At 42.2% G+C, this 22603-nt stretch overlaps 1 protein-coding gene across 5 annotated transcripts in view; it reads right to left on the bottom strand.

The window, feature by feature from the left end:
* Positions 1-133: 133 nt before the first annotated feature.
* The window catches only part of LOC114877061 (broad-complex core protein), a 52172-nt gene continuing 29702 nt past the window's right edge, over positions 134-22603 (bottom strand). For 2 of the 5 annotated variants that reach the window (XM_046288643.1, XM_046288644.1), the window contains exon 6: positions 134-6322. In XM_046288643.1, coding sequence (XP_046144599.1) covers positions 5967-6322 — 356 coding nt within the window. In that variant the 3' untranslated portion in view covers positions 134-5966. Of the gene's footprint in view, positions 6323-8765; positions 8838-19874; positions 22404-22603 lie in introns of those variants that run through there. The other 3 variants (XM_029189174.2, XM_029189176.2, XM_029189175.2) reach the window with 2 other exon arrangements.

The raw sequence follows: 22603 nt of genomic DNA, 5'->3' as shown, positions 1-22603 counted from the left end.
TTCGATAGACTGTAGAGATATCATTTCTTCTTCGTCTTATCGTTTTTCACAATTTTTTTATGTTTTTGCAATTTTCCCCTTCCGATAAATTTAAAAACTTTCGTAACAATTAATTTATACTTAAGGTTCTGTTAATATTAATTATGGCACAATATAAATATTATATTTAAAGTCTTTTTGAAGACATAATAAAAATAAATCTAAGTAGTCTTTCTCCTATATGCTCGACGTTATTATTTTTTTTCTTTCGTTCATTTCATTTCATTTTTTCCCCTTTTTTTTACCATAATTACACATCCCTAAGCAGCTTTTGTTTCTGTTTTCGATTCGAAGATGCATTTCTTCCTCAACTTCAAGTTTCTTTTTTCCCTTCATAGTTCCACTTTTGTTTTTTGATCCCCCTTTTTTGAAAACAATGGAAATTTTGCTTTTTTTTCGATCGAAACCGAACGATATTCGTATCAAGAATAATTATATTCGCCACATTTTCTCGGACCTTCGCGATACCACAAGAATTTTCTTCTCGAGCCGAAAAATAATAGAACAGTTTTGATACTCGTTCGAGATCAATCAAATAAATAGTATCTTTGTATCTTTCGCGTAAAATTGTATCTTTCTATTCGATTTTCCAAAGGTGGATACCGATCCGAAAGTCCGAGAATTTTTCACAATTTTCCCGATGCTCTTTGGTAAGACAATATCACATGATCAAGAAAGGAAAAAAAAATAGTTTATACCAATCGAAAAAAAAAACAGTCTAATCAGTCCATTTCTCCCTTGTACGCAGGGATTTAAAAAAAACAAACAAACAAAAAAAGAGTCTGGAAACTAGTAAAAATAAATTTTAGTCCTTAATTAAACGTGGACACGTTTAAAAATTATAAAAATCAGCCTTCTCGAAAGTAAATTCGCGTATCAAAGTATTTCGTCACAGCGCCAGGAAATTAATTTGAGCACCGCCAGCTGTTAGCTCAACTCATGTGCGATGCAAGTCGTTGATATACATATATAAAAGAAAAAGAAAAATTAAACGAAACCGAGTGACAACTAACATTGTTAACCCTCTACGTACGTTTGCGTGTTAAGACCAACGGCTATAATAATGTTTCAAACGGAAGCTAGAATCTATGAATGTATTCGTTGTCGTGAAAAACTCGTGGAACACGTGGTTTGACAGAATCCTGATCCACAAAACGATCATGATCATGTCCACCATTCGACGAGTTTTCCCTCACAATCGATCCGGTTAGATATTCGACAGTTATCGGTTTGGAGCGGTATAAAAAGGTCTGCTGTGTTGGTTTCGTCGGTGCGATTCACGATCGACAAGAAAAACGGAAATACGTGAATAGAAATAGCTTATATATCTCGAGACAACAATAAACCACATATCATCGTCCACACAAAGACGCAGAGCCTTTCCAACGTCCAGTGTTCTCACACACAATCGCACCCCAATGCCAAAATACGATATGAACGCCTATGCCGGTCCCAAATTACGATACCTATATCCCTCTCTGCGATACCATCGTCAGAGGTACAGACGTTACTTACTGATATCAATATTTACACGCAAGTAATATTTAGAATGCAAATAAAAATAGATAGTTTAAAATATTTTCTTTCTTTCATTCTCTCGTCCATTCTCATTCTCTCCCACATCATCCGCAATCATCCTGTATTCTACCCCTTGCTCTCTGTTCTTTCTTTCTTTCATTCCCATTTAGAACTTCTAACTTGTGTTTTCTTGTATTTTTTTTTTTTCATTTTTGTTGTTTTAATAGCATACGAGACAAAAATTCATGCATTAAAGTTCGAAAAAGTTCCTCGATAATATTTTGTATAATATTCGCTTTAAATCCTAAAACGATTAGTGGTAGTAATGACGTTGATAATATTCGTTTCTCGATAGAAGATGCGACGCGCCTCTAACTACATTTCCCTTTTCCCCTTTTCTCGTGTAAATAGTAAAAGACCTAAAGTTCCTTGCTTCTCTTCTCTGTTTTTTTTTTTTTTTCAAAGTTCGAAGACGTTGGCACATTGGAATAGATTCTGTGTATGTGTGTATCGTTTTGTGTATGTATAATGTATAATATATAATTTTTTTCATTTTTTTTTCTCTTTTTTGTAATTTTTCGATTCAACACCGTGTCATCGTACAGTGGGTCGAGTACCCTGAAGAGATATGTTATAATATAATATATCAAAACACTGCGCTTCGTTCCTCGATTCGTGGCGACAGCCGATCGCGAGAAACGTCTAGGAGCGAGTGGTTCGCGCGTCGTCCTCGGGAAAACTCCTTACACGCTTTGGTTTCGCTTAAAGAAGAAAACAAAAAGAGATACTAATTAAAAAAAAAAGAGAAATAATCGTAGTATAACAGTCAAATCCACTTTGGTATCGTACCGATCGTTAAAATTTCGAGCCTACAAGAATAGGCTCAACGCGACATCTTTTTTCCACGAGATTTTCCCGGAAAATTTTCCACGACACGCGGTTCAGTTCTTCGCTCGTTGCTCCAATTGAATCGAACACGTGTTCCTTGAATTTTAATGAAAACGGATCAGCGGTCGCCTGGACAATCGCAGAAACTCCGTACAGTATTCGATCTTGAATTTTCTCGGCGTAAAAGTCTCGTCTCGTGTCTCGGTATTTTTCTCTTCTTGTCTCTTTTTTCTTTTTCCGTTCGTTTTAATTTACAATATTAACTTACACAACACCGAACATCGACCTAATTCCGTATACGTGTTTTTGTTTTCTTCGTTATACCTCTAACATTTTCGTTTCTAGTATACCTCAACTGAAGAACATCACAGAATTTCCTCGATATTAATTAACCAATTAGTTTCTTTTTTTTTCGCTATACAGTACGCAATTTTGCACACACACATGCCGGCAATCATAATGTGGAAAGGTGGTAAATATTTTATTATGTTTCTCTTTTATTCCCCGCGCAACCCAACCCTGATTACTTGTTCCCCTTTTTCATTTTGTAGCGCCAAATACATATCTTGATACTAGTCCGACGTTATATCACAGAATTATAAAAGGTTTCCAAAATGACTAGGATAATTTTCACTAACGAATTATATTTACGCTTTTCCCATGTCGAAAAGAAATTTTTTTTTTCGAAAAGCAAACACGTCCGCACGTTGATTTCACCCACCCCTTCCTTTTTTAAATCATTTTCTCCACATTATGCTTTGACCGGCCGCGGAAAAGATAGTTTTTTCTTTTCTTTTTACCCCTACGTAATGTATACGCAATTATTTTAAAAACTCCCGCCATCGGAAGACACCTAAAGCTAAAATCGTATTTCTCGTTCACGGTATACTTCGTGTTTCGAAGATATGTTTTTGGAAAACCTTATCCCTCTCTCTCTCGTTCTTCGTATTCTCTCTTCTCCTTTCTGTCTGTTTATCTCTGTGCTAACCCCGTCGTTTAAAGCCCGAGAAGACGCATGCGCACGTAAATTCTACTCTTCTCGTGTCGTTAAATATCTTCCCTTTCTTCTTTTCTTTTTTAACCCCTCTCTTCGCTACTAAGAAACCTAAGAATTAAGACGTAGACGTAATTTGTTTTATCATTTTTTCCCTCGATAATTTGTACTTGCTCGTTAGTTATAATGGCATTTCCTTTGTTTTATTATTCTTTTTTCGTTTGTAACCCCCCATCCCTTAATTATGCGATAAAACATCAACTTTATTCTTTTTTCATTTTTCTTCTTTTTATACTGAGTTCTAAACCTGAATATGTTGCACGATGAACATCTTTTTTAGGGTTTCCTCTCGCTTGTACGTTCGTTTACGGCATTGATGCGCATCGAAGATTCGAAAAGAACAGGGCAGTGCTTCGACAGTCTCGCGCGAAATTCTTTTTAGAACCTCTTCTCATCCCCGTGTATCTATGCTTCCTTTTTTCTCTTTGGCCTAATTGGATCCCTCTGTCTTTTTCTACGACCCTTCGAACGACACGAGCACGAAACACGAAGAGAAAACGAAAAAGATCGAGACATGGAACGAAACGTTGGTTGCTGCCGGTTCCACAGGCAGACCAAGGGTCTCCCGAATCCTCTAATTTATCCCCTTACTCGTAATATTGCACATTCGCCAATTGAGACGCGTATAATTGTGACTCGTAAACGCGCGAATCTCTAACGAAACGAAAATGAGAGGAACGCCTGAGCTTTTTTATCACTGCCCTGCTCCGACCGAGGTTCTATCTACGTCGAACTACACTCTGTTTCTCCTTTCTTTCATTCATTCACCCCTTTATAAAACCTGAACAAGAGAATATCATCGTTATCAATATCGTACGAATATAATATATATATATATATATATATATGTATGTATATATATGTACAGCTCAAAATATTCTTATTTTTAAAGAGTTAAAAATATAGTCTGTAATTTACGCGCACGACGGACCTGTACACGTGTAAGAGCCCAATATCTAACTTCTACTTGCACTTTTTTTTCTACCGCTTCTTCTCTCCCCTTTGTCTCCACGCAACGATTCCCTCTAAATCCTTCCCCTTTTTGTTTCTCTTATCCTGCTCTACTTGGCCTATTTAGCTAATTTTCTTACTCACCCCCTTCGTTTCTCGATTGCCGAAAACGCTGAATCCTTTCTAACCCCTCTCCCTATTCCCAAAATTTGAGCACATATTTTGTAGACTTTGTAATTGAATTTCATTTAGGCCTAAGATACTCGATCTACAATTCCCCCACCCCCCTGACATCCGAGAATACTTATGCGTTTCGCGTGTGTGCGCATAAAAAGTTCCAGCGACAGAGACGTACACTCAACACCCACATACGCACACTTTCTTTCTTACTTTACACGCATACCGTACGTACACACATATACGCGTTAACATCTATGTACAACACGATGTTTCGATCATTCCTGATACATATTTTCCTCAATCTTCTTTCCCCAATCGCCACCCTGTCCCTGGTTCTTCGTGGTTTCTCTGCTAAACGATTCGAGATCGCTGCTTCGATCGTTAGCAAGATAATCTTGTAAATTGACATGTGTCGTGGGACTGGCCGAGACTCGTACGACCCAACATACCGAAACAGGCAAGGCCACGCTCGTTTTCCGAGAAGAAAAGTACTATTACTTTTGAACGATATCGTAATTATTCCAAAAGTAGCTAATTAGAAAGGTGAATTTCGTGATATAGAATTTGTAAAAAAATGGGCGCGTTTGCCTGTAGAAACGTTGCTGACAGTCTCTGTCGAGTCAGTCCCTCGGTAGAACGCGTTAAAGCGACGCGACGGTCACACATTCGAGACCTCGTCGAAACGGTCCGAGCTACTCGCTTCCGGTCAGCGGGACTGGAAGCCAATGCAATGGAATGTATTCTCAGTTCTTGCACGCGCGCACGCGCTACGGCAATCATTTTCTTTGAAACCCAACGAAACGTATCGTGGGAATATTTCGAGATCGCGTGTCTCTCAGTCGATTTCCTTCTTCTTTTTCATCTTCTTCTTAATCTTCATCTTCTTTGGATTAATCGCAGTCTTGACTCGAGGAGAACTACAAAACGACGACTACAAGGTGTAGGAGGGTGTGAGAAGCGTGACCCTCGGCCGATGGAAGAACACTGACGAGTGAGGGGTGGTAGAGAATCGGCAATGAAGGGCCGATCGATTCGAGATCGATATTCTAGCGAACGATCGACGCGTGCCTCGTAGAGGATTTGTTCGATCGATCTTCAAAGAACGCGCAACGACTCGACGAATCGGAAACGCGTATGTCGTCGGTCTGTGACGCATCCAGACGCATCGCAGCGTACTTTGGTCCAGGAAGAATCGAGGATAACCGATCGTAACGATCCGTGACGATATCGAACGACGAAGAACCGGATGGTGGCAAGGACGTAAACGATGACGATGAGAATACGAGGATGCAGAGAGTCCAGGGGACGGGGAGACTGTAAGACGGTTCCGACATTTTCATTGCGGCTGCTGTTGCATCTGGCCCTGTTGCATGCTGCCTAGAACGTTCTTCAACGTCGTGGTCTTCAACAGCCTCTTGAGCATTACGCTGGAGCCACGATGCTGAAGGCTCTTGTGCGTCGTCAGCGAGTTCTTGGTTCGATACCTGCGGTTGCAGAACTCACATACGTAGAGGGTATCCGATTGCTCGTGCTTATCCTGGAAATGACGCTTCAGGGAGTAGTAGCATGAGAAGTTGCGACGGCAGTACGGGCATTCCTGAGGCTCGTTGATACCACCCGCCGTTGGCGGTGGCATCCGGTACATGGCAGAGGGAGGCGTCGACGGTGCTGGATGCATCCCGTTGCCCGTACCTGAAAATCGTCCGTCTCCGGTCAGAAAATTTGCACCTCGGATCTACGATCCGTACTGATCGTCGCGCGAGAACAGTTTCGCCAAGGAATATCTTTCGTGCAAAGAGAAATTACAAACAGCGTGAACCGGAGGTGTAAAGGGGTTAAATTTCGACGCTCTCCTAGGATTATAGCTTTCAAGCGTGTAAGCCGTCCAGCTGGACGAGTGGTTAACGCCTGAAAGCTTTGAGGAGCTTTAGTTGGTGCGCGAAATCCTTGTTCGTTCGAATTACGACACTGTTCTCGCACGAGACTGCGAAATACACGTTATTCCCTTAGGGCTCGATCTTTGTCGAACGTCCGAGGGGAAACGGAAAAGAGATAGGAGAAAGGAGAAAGATGTTCTCGCGTATCGAGGAGGAACGCGTTAAATCAGTCTGCCAGGAATTTCAACGTTAGAGAACGTCCAGTGTGATGGTGCCTTTAGTAATTAGCTGGATCCTCGAACGTTCGATGTAGTTCTCGATTAAAGTTTCCCATTCCCTTCTCGAGACGACCTCGGCTCGGTTTTAACTCAACCCTACCAGCTGTCTCGGGATCAATTAAGGATTAGCACAGGTTAACTCACTCCCTTCCCTCTATCTCGTTCTCTCATTTTTGCATCGAGTAGTACTGCTGCCTCGTCGATCGATATATCGGATCAAATCGCGTAACCGATCCATTCTAGGCACTGGAAGTATCGTTAAAAATTGATCGAATTGCAATTAGTTGAGAGTAAGTCGAGATGAAGAGGACCAAAACCACCATGCCAGACGCGTCGTGTTCGACATCGGGTTAGAGAAACGCTTAAAAATTACATTCCTCATTGCCCGGTGGTTAAGTGGTCGCGTGAAGAAATAGAAGAAAACAAAAGGATGTTAATTAAACGCATTAGAAGTGTGAGAGGCCACGTAGTCGTGCAATAAATGCGTGAAACAAGCCACGTACTCGTTTTCTTCTTTTCAAACAACGAAAAAAGAATTGTGACGTGCAAAAAAGAAATACGTTCGTGCTTATGCGCGTTAGTTAGTAACTAAAAGATTAATACGCGGTAAAATGTCTATCGTTAGCAGAAGATGCGACTCGCGCACTGTACTCATGCAGCGATGCAAATAATTCGAGTTTTCGAAAAAGAAAAGAAAAGAAAAAATATTCTAATGATCGACGATTCATCGACGATTGATTGACCGCCCTGGAAGCTGGCATTCCGTGTTAGCCGCGTTAAGCTGTGGAACGAGCCATTAAACGACGCTACACATCAGCATGCACACAGAACATCGAACATTGAAAAAGCCACGACAAAAATAAAATTTTATTGAAAGAAAAAGAAATAGAAGAAAAACAGAATTTAAAAAAGAGGAAAAAATAATGCACGTACATGTAAACAGGGTGACGGTCACACAACGTAACATAAAAAATAAAAAGAAAAAGAGAAAGGAAAGAAAAGTAACATAAAGTAGGCGGAAGGAGTTGAAGGGGTGTTAGTAAGGAAGAACCTGAAGCGTAATTATACCCTGACGTTCGATCGTTTGGCCGACGGAGAGCAAACAAAAATTCGGCCTAGTTGTAAATTAAGCGTAACCCCATCGTACGCGATTGGATCGGTCAATCGAAGGATTATTCTCTGATCGACGATCGGTTCCCGGTTCGGTTTGGCTCGATTTCTGTCTCCAGCGTGGTTGCAGGCACGCTGAAGGACAAAACTGGACGCATCGATCCCGAGTCACTGACAGGGGGTATAACGGAGCTGAGAATACCGGAAGAATTCGATCGGCGAGTGTACGGTACCGAAGAGAACGAAGGACGACGGGAGACGAGGAAAGAAAAGCAGTTCTGAGGAATGAGGAGGATACGAAGGGAACGACCGATGCTGGGACGAAAGCTCGAACCGTAAGAAGAAGAAGAAGAAGCTGAAGAAGTAGAAGAAGAAGAAGAAGAAGTAAAAGGGTCGTTCCACGTGGGAGTTGAGACCGGTTTCTTTGGCATGCATTTTCAGTGAACAGAAAAGGAAGGGAATAAAGTGTACGCGAAGCCGAGGTCGTAACGAAGCAACCAGGATTACACGATCTTACGATCCTACGATAAAGTAGGTTAAATCGAAGGGTGAACGATGTTAAGAGTGGAAATCAGAAAAGGGGGATGGTAGAAGGGATGTTGAGAGATTGAAAACGCGAGAAACCTCTGAAAAAGTGTGGTGTGTTGATAGGTACGTGGTCCCTACCTTATCTAAACCTTCAAAAGAACTTAATGTCAATGTCGCCGGGTCTGCTCTTATGATAGGTATATATGTGGGTCATCAGGGAGTTACGCGAGCAGTATACCCGCTCGCAGATGACGCATCTGTACTCCTCCTGTCGCTCGGCGTGCTTGTCGGCAACGTGGCGTTTCAGGGATGCTTTGCTGCATAGCACCTTGCCGCACAGCTGGCAGGTGAACAGCTTCTTCGCTGACTGGGTGTTCAGAGAGTTCAAGGTCAGCCCCGTCATAGAGGTGAGCACTGAAACACAACAATGCACCTCATGCAGCTGCAACCCCCACACTTATACCCTATCCCATATGAAAAAAAGGGTGACGCAAGCGATAAACTTTCTCTCTGTTCACGATTCTCCTCTTTTACCCTTCTTTTTCCTCTTACTCGATCCCTCTGTACCTCTGATTCTCAATGTCTCTCCTTGCTCGTGCTCGTACGTCTCCTGAACTACGCGACAATTCAATAGCAGGTTCGCGTTTTGAAAGGGGATGGTGGTAGGAATCGTTCGTTTCTTTCTCAAGGAACCAGAGGATGCTAAACTCTGTGTCATGGTTACGTTGAATGCGCGATAAATCTCGCAATCCTTTCTTCGAGTCTCGCGGTTTACCGACCCCTCGGCCCCTCTCTTCCCGTTATTTTCGCATTCTTTTAAATTATTCACGAAGCACTAGCCGTCTGGGTAAGAAACGACCGGGTCTTTCACAACAATCGACACATCTCGCGACGATCGCGAAGCAATCTACGTTTACTCGCCCCTTCACCCTCGTCGTACTAACCGTTCATTCGACCGTCGTGGAATTAAACGGGGCTAAGATTTGTCGGAATGAAAAAAAATAATAAAAAATACAGTCGGAAGGAGAGAAAATAGACGCGAAGCAGCGGGGCACATTCGATACGGCAGCTCGGTTCTGGATAAAAGAAAAAGGGGACAACGGGTTGGGGTCGGGGGTGTGGAAACTCTTTCGACGACGTTTCAAAATGCCTGGTCGTCTTTCGGGGGAGCGAAGTAAGAACTTTCAATGCCAGTTTTTTTTCTTCGAACCGCTGCAAAACCCACCGCGAAACCAAAGGCTTCTTCAAGAGGGTTAAGACTCGTATTCGCGCGCGCGCACAGAAAACAAGTAGAATGATCCCGTTGGTCTTGTCAGTGCGTCCGTCTGCGCAACTCTATGCATTTACTTGATATGCAATTGAGACAAGAAGATAGAGAACGAACGAACGAACGAACGAGCAAGCGAGTGAGGGGAGGGTTAAGTAGAGAAAAGAGAAAAATAAAGGAAAGGGGAAGGAGCAAGAGAATACGGCTGAAGAACGAAACGAAGCACGAACACGGAAACGAATTAAGCGTCGATATAAGAAAGGCGCGCAGTTCATTTGTAATGGCCGCGTGTGCTCGTTAATTAAAAAAAAAAAAAAAAAAAAGATCCGGTCAGACGGTACGCGGCTGCTGAACGCGAACGACGTTACTACCTTATACGTGTCAGTATGTGTGTCTGCGTGTATGTGAGGTGTCCGTATAATACGGTATATCTACCCTTTTCTTTTCGTTTTTTTCTTTCCTTCGCCCTTTAGCCATCGAACGCGAATGAAGGCGAGGCCAACCCCTTCGTTCAATGCCTTTGGCTGGAAAAAAAGCTTTTTATCCAATTTCTCGAGCTGCGTCTCGTTAAACTTCGGCCAAAAGAAATTGTGAACAGCCTCCGCTCTGATGAGGTCGGCCAGAGGATTTCGATGGAAGAGAAAGATCGTGGTCAGACGTATTCGTTTGTACACGTGCACGAGTATACACAAATACACAGGTGCATACAAACCCGTTGGTACGAGCGAATAGAGGAGAATACTGGGACAATAAAGGGAAGCTTGTGAACGGGCGGATAAACGGAGATCCGGGTTGTGCAAAAATTGCGTGTATTCCTTTCTGTCCGTTTCTAAAGAAAAAATATCTATATAAACACTCCTCCAGTCATTCTACAAGAAAGGCATATGCAATATACATATGTGTATACACGTATGCTTCGTTAGGCGTCACGCGTTTGTGTGAAGCCTGGGGCAAACGTGAGGAACAAATGATAATAATAAAAAAAATGAAAAAAAAAAATTAATAGTAATAAAACGAACGAGAAGAGAAATAAAGGAGACGACGAGAAGGAAACACTGAGCATTCTGGGTGACACTTAAAGCATGCAATTCGAAGTAAACGTAATAATATGCGTGAGCCTGGCGAGCGGCGTGGCGGCTTAATCGTTCTCTGTTTCATTTTTTATTTTTTATTTGCCATACTACGATTGGCCGTTGTTGAAAATGCGAGTTTTGCCTCGTATCCTTTGGTGCGATGTGCTGGAATATTATTACCAATGATATTTTCTCGTTTGCCGCACACGAAATATCCATTTGAAAAAAAGACTCGTTACTTCTTTTTCGTTTTTTGGATGTTCAACCCTTTTCTCCTGTCGAAACGCGATCGTTCTTACTTCGATCTCCACACGACCACGCATCGTCGTCGTCGCCGTCTGTGATTTTCCAATGCGACAAAGAGCCGTTTTTACGTGCCACGTGGAAAAGAGGATCGACGACGAGAAATAAGCGCGAACACGCGCTGGAACACGCGTCGAAAGAAAGCGTGGTCGCGATTTATCGAACGATGATCGTCCGACAACACTTACCTTCCAGCTGAAAGAAAAGAAATGTAACACGCGTGGTGTTCGCGTTACTACAATTTTAAAGGGTTCACAGGTTCACACAACCGTGTATGCGGTTGAGGGTGGACACGAACGAATAGCCTATGTGCACATGGGGTAGTGAACTGCTGTGTACTATCGTTTTCGAGGATGTAATAGGTGACACTAAGAAGAATTAAAAAAAAAGAAATACAAGCGAATTATTAAACCAAATAGTACATTTCATATTATGTATATATATATATATATATATAATATATAAAAAAAAGGTGAAAATATATTAAGATGCATTTGACATTGCTTAAAAATAAAAATAATAATAATAACTATAATTATAATAATATAATATTAATAATAGTCATCAATAAATATATATTATAACCAGAACACCTTGGCAGATAACAAATAATAAGTAAGCACGGTAACGCTCGACATATTTCGCTTAAGAAGAAACAATTTGTACCCGAAACGGAGTCGTTACCGGAAAGAGTTCAGCCTTTTTCTATGCTCCCCGGATGTTTCGAGATGTTTCGAGCCGATGGCACCGGTTGTTTCTTTTCTTTTATTTCTCAATACAATTTTTACATATCTGACGAATTTCGAATAAGCTCGTTTTTTTCTCAGTGCTTTTTGCTGCTTTCTTTTTTTGCTCTTTTCCTCGTTCTTTCTTTTTCTCTTCCTCTCTCACATACACACTCTCACTCTCTCTCTTTCTCTCTCACATGTTCGCTCGCTTTCTAACTTTCTTTTCTCCGACTTTCTAACTCAGAATTACAAAATTAACTTTTTTTATTTTTTTATTCGAACGGTTATCGCGATATATCGTTTTCGCACAGGTGATATGGCTTTTTTTCTGTAATTGTCTGCTCAGAGTATCCGTGGTTGAACGGTAATTGTAACTCTATCGGTACGGTGAATTGAACGGATGATATACGGCTTACTTTATTTATTATAAGGAAGCTGTTGCACGAAACTGCTGCTGCTTGCTTTTCCCGTCTGTACTTGTAATAATAGCTGCTTGCGTTATTAAGACAGTAAAATAGAAAAACTCGAGTAAAATGTGAACAATGTAAGGATCCTATCGTCTCTATGGCGTAAGTCTACGGATTAATAATTACGTGAAACAAGAAGAAAAACAAAACAAAAGTATGTTGTGTTACATGTGTGTATCGTGTGTGTTCGTGCGTGAGTGCGCCTATTACGTAACTATTATGTATATAAATGTGCCTCGTAACCCATGACCATAATTAAACAGTAGTGGTGTCTGTGCGCTAAAAGCCTATCGTGTAAAAAAAAAAAAAGAAAAAAAACGAGAAGCGAACGAAGGAAACGTGGATATGTCAGATAGTACGAAAGTGGTAATAAAGAGACTCGTGTTAACGAATACGAACGAATTAAAAAACGCGCCTCGTCTGATCGTGTTATTTGAAACGACACGCGTTACATGTTTCGCTCATTTATTTATTCATTCATTCTCTTTCTTTCTTTGTCACTTTCTCAGTTGATTCGAACTGCTGCGGTGCCCTGCCAATCTGATCGCGTTCATGCTTTCCCTCTAAACTTAGAAATTAGATACTTTTAATTAACATTGTTTGGTAACATCAGTCAAGAAACATTTAAGATCAGTCCAATCTAGGGTCGACTAATTAGAAACGATTAAAAACAAACAAAAGAAAAAAAAAAATATAGAAGAAAAAGATAAATCAGTCCAATTCAGTCTGACGCCAAATCGTGTCGCGGATGGCAGTTAATGGCTAACTTACGATGATTGCAATCAGGTACACTCGTCTACGAGCTTGTGTCGTTTGTTTCTTTCGTCTCCTTTTACTTATCTATTTATTTATTTATTTATGTTTCTTCGCAAACGCTCTTTCACTCATCCCCTTTCGACGAAAGGGTACACGAACCATGACTGCCATCCGCGACACGTTCAATTCAACAATTCAGTCTTTCGAAGTTCGAAAACGATTTCGAACTGTTTGTTAATATTTGCATTTTTTTTTTATATTATTATTATTAATTTGCACTGGCCAATCCGTAAAATTAGTAAGGAAGCACCATCGCTCCTTGTCTTTGCGCGCGTTTCGCAAGGCCAACTACAGAGCGCGAATTCCGAGAATTTATTCCTCAACGGTTGGCTACTATTATACATGCTTCGCGAGCCGTCGGTATAATTATAAATTATTTTTTTTTTTTTTTTAAACCGCGATTGCACACGGTTTCGCAATCTCATAACGCATTTAACGTAGAGCGAAATTAAACGAACGATAAAAAAAAAAGAAGATGAAGATACTCTCAAATAAATCTCTACTAAATATACAATTTGCAGTTAAATATTCATTCAATTTATATTAATTTCATTAATAATTTATTATTCTCATAATATAACGCCGACCGCGGATCGGAGGGCGAATATATATTTCCGCAATAATATTTGGCCATTTTTTACAGTAGTCACAAATCAATTTCTTTGAATAAATCTACTAGTTTAAATATTATCAATATCAGTTCTTTCTCCAGTCCTGACTACTATAAAATTGTGTTCGTTACTCTCTCGTAAATTTAAAGCTTCGTTCTTCCTCATTTCCTCTTTCCAACCAAACAAAGAAACACCACAACACACTCGTGTCCCGACATCGTTCCTTCTTTCTTTCTTTTCCCCCACTCGTCTATTTGCAATAAGAAAATGTTCTGCGTCGAGCGTACTTTGAAAAGCTAAATTATCATAAAATCTGCTAAATCCTCACCCTTGTTTCTTCCTTTAATTTTTGATTAAAGAAGGATCATTAGGATCGCGAAAACGGAACTCGCGGAGAAACCGCTCTCCGAAAATACGCGCGACGCGGACCACTTAACGGAATATAACCTAATTTAAATTATCATAGCCTATCTAACGATGTACAAGTGTCCTTGTGTCAACGTGTTCCATGTTCCATCGATAAATATGTGTAAAACGAGCTGTCCGTATTGGTTAGTCGTGTGTACCTGTACGCGTGTATGCGTGTATGTATGCCCGGTTTGTACAATATGTTGCACAGTGGATCGATACGTTGTAAAATATATCGTATGTGTCTATGTGTGCTCTGCGAATTATTTTGCGATCGACCTTCTGCAAATGCCGACGCACGACGGGACCTAGTCTGTCTATATGTTTATCGTTCGGGGACCTTCGAAGTCTTCCTGACGCACGATCAATCGTTTCGAATGATTTCCATTTTCTAAAAAGAGAAGGAAATAAAGGAAAACTGTTGCTTTTTCTTCTATGGAAAATTTCAGCTTCACGGTGTACATACCATTGAAATTTGCCTGTCGCGCGAGAACGAGAAGGAATAAGATAGCAAGGTAACGTTGAAGAACTGATTTCGCAAGCATCAGGAAGTTCTCGCGAAGGTGGCTTATCAAAGTTCTACTAAAATATAGGTATATGCTATGTAGTCGGTTATATGTATATATGGCTATTATCGTTTAGTATATAAGTAACCTGTCTGTGTTAGTGGACCGTGTTTCCTCATTTCTCATCCCTTCCCCCCATTTTTTCAACTGGCTGAAAACCGATGGATCTTTAAATTCGCGACACGTTTCTGCCGTTTGCAAAAATATCAAATAAAAAGAAGAGAAAAACGTTTCCCGTGAAACGATGTCGTCATCGCGGCACCCCATCCTCGTCTTCGTCTCTTAGCCCGCGTCTTGCCGCGATTACGTGGAAAAAAGAAAATTCGAAGTTGTAAGTAAGAAGAAAGTAGACGAGGTGGGTAGACGGGGCGGAGAGAGGTGGCAAAGAATGAAGTATGCAAATTAACGTGCCAAGGCCGCGAGGGTGAAACACGCCTTCCATTTCTGCTCTTCTTGCTCCTACTTCTACTCCTCCTCCTCCTCTTTCTCCTTTTGAGTATTCTAACAATAAGTGAAATTTTTCGAGAACGATACAAAATATGGTGATCGATTTCTCGAATCGACGGCGGGATGACTCGCGATGTTACGGCAGAAGAAGAAACGAATTAAAACACGAAACAAATAAGAAATAGGTAACGAGTGGTGTTACGACGCGTTGACGAATAACAACAAACAACGTGGAAAAGGAAAGGAAATAAACGTACGACGATACTAACGACGACGAGATAACGATAATAATAGTAATAGATATGTAACTATAATCGTTCGTAGAATAATAAAAAATAATATTAATAAGATAAGGTACTTTAGGTAAAGCCCGGTATACACCATTGAAATGAATATGTGTCTGTGTGCAAGGTACCCCTCTAAAGCATTTAATATGGAATGAATATATTAAGATAAAATATATGTATATATATATTATATTATATTATATTATATCAATGTATCTTCCCCCCCGGTTTTAGGGATCGTCGCGGAACGACAACGAAATCGTCGCGAAGGAAAATGAACGAGTTCCCTCTGCCACGGGTACCCTGACTCTGCGTAACTTTTTTGTAACTTTTTTTTTAAATCTTTTATCTACTTTTTACAACCGTGTCATCATTCGATCGTCATCGATCCGCGACGGACATTTTCCCTTGATTCTTTAACGCGTATTTTTCATCCCCTCCCTCCCTGTTTATTCCGTCACTCTGCAACCCCTCCCTATCAACATTGAAACAATTAAAAATTCTCGAGTCTTCTGGTTAATCAATATTTCGTTTACAGTCTTGTCGAAACGTTTCGGACGTTTCCGCCTAAAGTTAGTTGGACGATGGTGTCTCTGACACCTGGAAGTATTCTTTTTCCCTCCCTCCCCTTTCTCCCTCGCCTTTCTTTCTTTCATTCGTCGCAATACGTAAATCTACCTACTGTATATAGTCTGCGATTAAGCCGTGTATCGATACGGGAGTCGTCTAGGCGCGTCTCGAAGGCGAAAATTTACTTTTTGGAATCTCTACGATTAAACGAAGCTGCCGGCTTGCGATCACCGTCAACGTACCCCCGAAATGTTCACGATCGCGACAACGATAGACTGTATCAGATAGTCCGATGCTGTTAGGCTTTCGCACGATTTAATCGAAAATTCTACACCATCGATTCGCGACTCGATTCCACGGTTTGAACGTGTCCCTTCCATCCTACGTGTCGTAGAAAGACCAAGAAAATTACGCGATATAAAAGTAGACGAAAATAACTATGCAATTTATCCTAATTTTGCCCTACTACGCGATTCCCATCGATCGCCCGATTGTCGCGTCAAATCACTGTCGTTTCGATCCGATCTATTCGAGGTGTACGTTGAGAGTGATTCGAGATCGATGATGTCTCGATGCCAACGAGCAAGCCTCGCGACTCCGGACGGGACACGTCCGAAAGATCAATTTCCCTACGGACTTTCGCGACTACTGATGGAAAAGGATGATACGACCCTTTGGCCAAGGAACCGTAACCCTATCGTTTCCAGAGAGAATCGCTACGTTCTACGATTCGTGATAATCTCATTTCGTATCGCTTAGTGCTAACAATTGATAACATTAGTCCGGCTATAAAGACCGAGGCCAAATCGAGGCAAGGTTTTGCAGGGCGCCGCCTTTTTCCCGCTACAAAATCTCGTGCCACGGATTAATTTAATAAGATACACCGTGCAGTGGTTCGACGTCGGAACTCGGTGAAAAAGGTCACGAAATCGCCACGTTCATCATCATCATCTTCGGTCTGGAAGCACTGATTTTCTTTCTCTGTAAGCCAGTTCCTTTTTCGAATTTCCAGGACGTTGATTTCTTCTCGTCGCGGACAGCATGTACACGCACGAAGAATTGCTTTGCCTCAAAATACCTACAACTTTTTTGACACTTTTGCTTCGTCGACTTTCTCTCTCTCTCTCTCTCTCTCCCCCCCCCCCCCCCCCCTCTTTCTCTCTTCTCTCAATCGAGATTAAGTATCAACGCGCGAGATATCTCGTTACCGCAACTGGTCCCATGTATCGCAAACGTTAACAGAGTGATCTCGCGGAACCAACGAACAACCGATTTGAATAACTAACAGTAACAACGATTCCGTAAACGCGACAAGAAAACGAGACGATAACAAAGGTAACCGTGCGCGTCGCGTAACATTTCATAGAATAGACGAAAAAGGAAAGAAACTGAGAAGATATAATAAAAGATCCGCGATCTTCGAGCGGACATGCTGTCGTTTCTCTCGTGCCGTCCCCTGGTGCCCGTTGTCGTCGTCGCTGTCGTCGTTGTCGTCGTCCATTGGCACAACACTGATGCGTTTCTCTCGCTGTCTTTCTGTCCCTAACTCTTAAGCTCGGTATTACAGTGTTCCTCGACACGATGCGAGCAAACGCGACGATAACCGGCTCTATTTCTGCCTACGATGGTAGATGCTCTTGTGATTGTTCAGACTGTTGAGCGTCCTGAACACCTTGTGGCAGAGAGCGCAGACCGCGCTGTTCAGGGGCTGAAAATGTTGCTGCTCTTTGTGCCGTTTCAGGGTGAGCTTCGTGGAAAGGGTTTTACCGCAAACGTCGCAGGTATAGCAGACCCCTTGTGGCAGCAAGCTACCATGAAAAGGGTGCGATAATCTCATAGCGAGAATCGCCGACGGTGGACCTGCTAGTTTTTATTCATTTTTTTTTTTTTTTTTTTTCGTTTTTCCGTTCGGTTCGAAATGACGATAGTTTTTTAATCATTAAAAGACGATTTTAAGGTTAGACAGACAGAGAAAAAGAAATGAAAATGAAATAGTACGTGAAGTAGCGTTAAACGAGAGACAGAGTTAGGTGTAAGAAATGTTTGAAGCAGAAAAAAAAAATAGAATAAAAGTGAGACAAAGAAACAGTAAATAAAACAGATTTATGAAGAGTTTACGGAGAATTAGAGAGAAAAATAGAAAGAGAGAGAGAGAGAGAGAGAGACCAAGCACCAATGTCCGTTATAAATATCGACACCCAATTAAAAAGAAAAGATATTTTTCCGTTACGAACCAATATTTGTGGCGTAGGAGGAGGCACACGGAGAGCCACGTGTGTGGATGGACCCCCAGCGCAAATCCGTGTTCGTGAAGGTAGCGGGTAGGTACACACAGAACAATGACGAACCAGAGCCGAACGTATAGCCGAGCGAGCGGGACCGGGAACAAACAAGAACAAAGATACGACTGCCATTAATATCACTGGACAAGATTAGTGTACGCTGATGGTATTCTTCAATGCGCAGGGCCGGGGGTTTTTTCGGGGCGGTGGGGTTGTAAGGCAAATCATGGATTGCGTTGGTACATCGTACGAGGTGTGACAGGGTTTAACAGAGGAAACAAACAAGGTGGTATAGGAGGCGAGAAGATTGTGAACATGGGGGCTGCATAAAGGGTAACAAATTTCGGGATAAACGATAAGGAATTTCGATATGTATCGAGGGGCCGCTGATGGCCGTGGTGTGTTTCGTTCAACCCCCGGCCACAAGAACGCAATGCGGCCGCTCAAAATATTTGCGCGTCTACTATTTCTCTTTCTTTCTTTTCTTTTTTTCATTTTTTCTTTTTTCTGTTTTACCCGTTTGATCGTTCTGATCGCAGAGAGAAAGGTGGCTCGGGGCTCTGGTTTGTCATTGACCGTTGGGTAAGGCAACGATCGAAGGATCGTCAGCACCGGAAGCCGGGCTGATTCTCAAGGAATCACGAGGCACGGTTATCGATGCGCGTGCACGTTCTTGCGCGGCCCTGAGCCGTGGATCGAGTCGAGGTCTCCGCTGCATTCTCCGTAGCGATTTTTTCTTACACGTTCTGTACGTACGTTAAGGTAACGTTCCTTTCCTGTGTATACGCTCCAAGGTAATGCGAACCACGAAACACGAAACACAATTGAGAGAACAGCTTTAGCCGAGGAATGCAACGGAGAGCTCGCGGTCGTTGCGAGGTGAAAGCGAAACAAGTGGGTCCCGAAGACGGGTTCAGCCGCTTTCGTCCGAACCTGAGGGACGCGGAAACTTGTCTCTTTCTTGCTCTTTCATTCCCTCGTAAGAAAGGAATGCTTCCCTTCGAAGGAGAAAAAGAGAAAGAAAGAAAGAAGAGGTATAGAGAGCGAGGCGAGACGGTATGGTGCGCGTCCTGCAGGCTGATATAACGGCGTATTCACGAGAGTCTGACCCTCGGTGCTTTGGAGCGTGAACACGCGTACCCATTGACTCGGGGAACGACGGACACGGGAGAGGCACCTCGGTCGAATATACGTGTCACGGGGTCTGGGGCTTTACAACAACACGACGACGTATACCACGGCGGGGTGTGTATTCGTGTATGTGGGTCGGCCGGAAGCGCACGCAGGGCAACGAGGTGTAACGCGGCCAAAGAGGAATAGAAAAGAAAATGCAAAACGTCCGAGGTTGCATAACAAGCTACTGCGAAGGTTAACGAGCGGCACGACGTTACCCGCGTGCACCTTTCTCCGATACGTGAAAAATAAGAGGGGCCGCTCTCTCTCAGCGTACAAAAGAAACATTTTATTTCATAAATTATTATGGTAAATTGCGATAATAATAATAATATAATAATAATAATATAATAATAATAATAATAATAATAATAATAATAACATAATAATAATAATAGTAATGTAATAAGAATTATAAAGAGACGATTGTCACCGATAATTAATTCACTCGACAATCTGATTAATAGTAATGAAATAAGAAAACAAGGATACGATAAGCGTATACGTGCGTGAGTACTATTGGACATATGCTATCCCCAAAAGCCCGATAAGAGCAATTAAAAAAAAAAGAAAAAAAGAAACAACGATATTGGAGATAAAAGAAACAAAGTATGTACTAAGTATGTGCGTGTGTGTACGTATTCATAAACTTGTATGTACTTAGGTAGTTACGATTCGTATCGATAATAAATTTAGATATAAAAGATATTCTCATTAACACGAGTACGTACGCACGCACGCGCGCTCTACGGCGTCTAGTATTTTATTATACTACTCTTTTCTTTTTATTCGATCGAACAAATTTTATTTACATACTAAGCAATAGGAGACGCTGCTCTTCGTCGTGAACATTCTACGCTCGAAGCCTCAATATTTTCGCGCGAGCCTCAAATCGATTGTATCATAGAACGTTCCAGTGTATCAAATTTCTTTGAGAGAAAAATCACGGCAGTTATCACATTATGTTTTTCCGGTTTTCTCGCGGTTCTGATTGCAAGAGAACAAAGAGAAATATTGGAAATGAAACGCGTCTCGAACGTAGAGTAAATTCGAATTAACGCTAAACCGTGTAGCGCGAATGATGCCATCGTTGAACCACCAATCGGAATCTCGGTCGAACCGAATGTAACCGCTAATTTAGCAATCGACGTTGATTGTCTCGAATGAAATTATTCTCCGGGGTCGATAACGCGGTCGCGTATACGCGGAACGACGCTACAGACCCATCGTTCTCGTTACTATTTCCGGTATCGCTAACGATTCCCCAAAATTCCGATTCTCGCGCGTGTTCTAAGGGAGAAGGAACGAAAGTATTTTTTTTCTTTCTTTCTTTTTTGTTTTGTTTTGTTTTGTTTTGTTTTCGGTATTTTCATTGCACCGTTTCCCGCAAGAACAGGTATCAGGTAATTTCCTTTGGCTGCACCTTAAGGTACCTACGCGCGTTCTAATGCTCTCGTTACTCGTCGCTCTGAATGGACAGGTATGAGAATGGTACGTGTGCAGCGAGAAAACGAGCATGATAGAGTTGTGAGCGTATTCTCGAGACCAGTCCCATATTCTCGTACGAGTCTGGACGGGAAAAAGGAAGAGAAAAGACAGGAACAGGATGTGAAAAGGACGTGCGAGCGAGCGCGTCCAGTATGTACCTCGTCGATAAGGAGAGCATCGCGATTATTATTAACTTAGGTACGCTAACTTATACTTTAATTTGACGTTTGTACTGCGACTTGCTTTTCAGTAAAGAGCGACTACCACCGATTCACACCACCGTTCGCGAACAAATAGTAAGTAAATAGAAAAATAACAAAGGAACGTTGCTCTATTTGTTTCTGCACGAGAGCTAAACTTGAAAGAAAACGTCTCTCTGAGCGAGGAGTTTAATCTCGACGTTCCTAATTATTTACACCCAACGCAACGTATTTATACCTATATAAGTGTGTGTATGTATATATATATCTCTCTCTTTTTTGTAACTTTAGTAGAAAAATTAACTTTACGCGCGACACCAGCGCAATTCGAGCTCTAGCTTTCCCTCTTTCGCTTTGCCATTCGTACAATATACCCTTGTTAAATCCGCTCGACGGTAAACTTGGAAAACTATAATAATAACAGTATCGCCTACTATCACATGGTCTTCCCCGCGATTCGAACTCAAAGACAGCACTATACCCGTAGCCCAGTCTCTCGTCGTGGAGGGGTGAAATGCTAAAGCGAATGATCCGCGGTAACGCAGCCTATCGTGCTCGATCAGATGAATCTCGAGCGACAGAATGTCGATGCCGTACGAAACCGATAGATTCGAGTAGCGTATTTTAAAATAGAGATTCTTCTAACGGGGTTCGCGTACACGAAACGACGTAGGCGTAAACGTAAGCGATTCTCGCGGTTCGAGCGAAAAGAATACGCGAAACACCGACCTCGCGTCTCGTCCAGAGATATGTACACGCGTCGATGATTATCTGCGAATAGTCTGTCCGCTTGTAAACGTCATGGCCAACGTTCGATCGATCCCTCGTCCTCGAAATATCAACGAGGATTCAAGGACCGAGAGATGATTTCACGGATACTCGGCACCCCCGGTCGATCTTACGGGGGTTTATCCTAATCGCGACTGTGATTGTTGTTGGTCCTGGGGTTGTTGTTGTTGTTGTTGTTGTTGTTGTTGTTGTTGTTGCTGTTGCTGCTGCTGAGAGTTTACTCTCTCAGAGTGTTCTCTCTGCTCTCTCTCCCGTTCGCGCATCTGTTCCATCTCCTTGCGTTGCTGCTCGTTCTTGCTGTGTTGGCGATGATAGATGCTCTTGTGGTTGCGGAGGCTGTTCAGGCTCGAGTAAACCCGCTTGCAGATGTTACAGATCGGTTCCTTGCTGGGCCTGGTGTGCACGTTCTGTATGTGCCGCCTCAACCGTGTTAGGGAGGTGAGGATTTTGTTGCAAGGCTCGCATCGAAACTCATCGGACGCGCCGCCGCTGCCGGCCAACTGACCTGGCGGCAGAACCAGAGACACACAGGGGTTACTTTTGGTTTTGTGCTCGAACGTCCAGAGATCTCGGACGTATCGTAGGTCGGACACACGCTCTTTTAACGCGGAACGAGGAAAGCGTCGTGTGTTCCCCTCCGCTCTCAATAGAGTCTTGTCTCTCTCTCTAGCCACGCAATATCGCGTGTGTCCTCGTTATTGTTCT

This window comes from Osmia bicornis, chromosome 14 (assembly GCF_907164935.1).
Source record: "Osmia bicornis bicornis chromosome 14, iOsmBic2.1, whole genome shotgun sequence".
NCBI classification, from domain to species: domain Eukaryota; kingdom Metazoa; phylum Arthropoda; class Insecta; order Hymenoptera; family Megachilidae; genus Osmia; species Osmia bicornis.
Note: the sequence above shows the minus strand (reverse complement) of the source record. Positions and strands in the feature narration are given on the sequence as shown.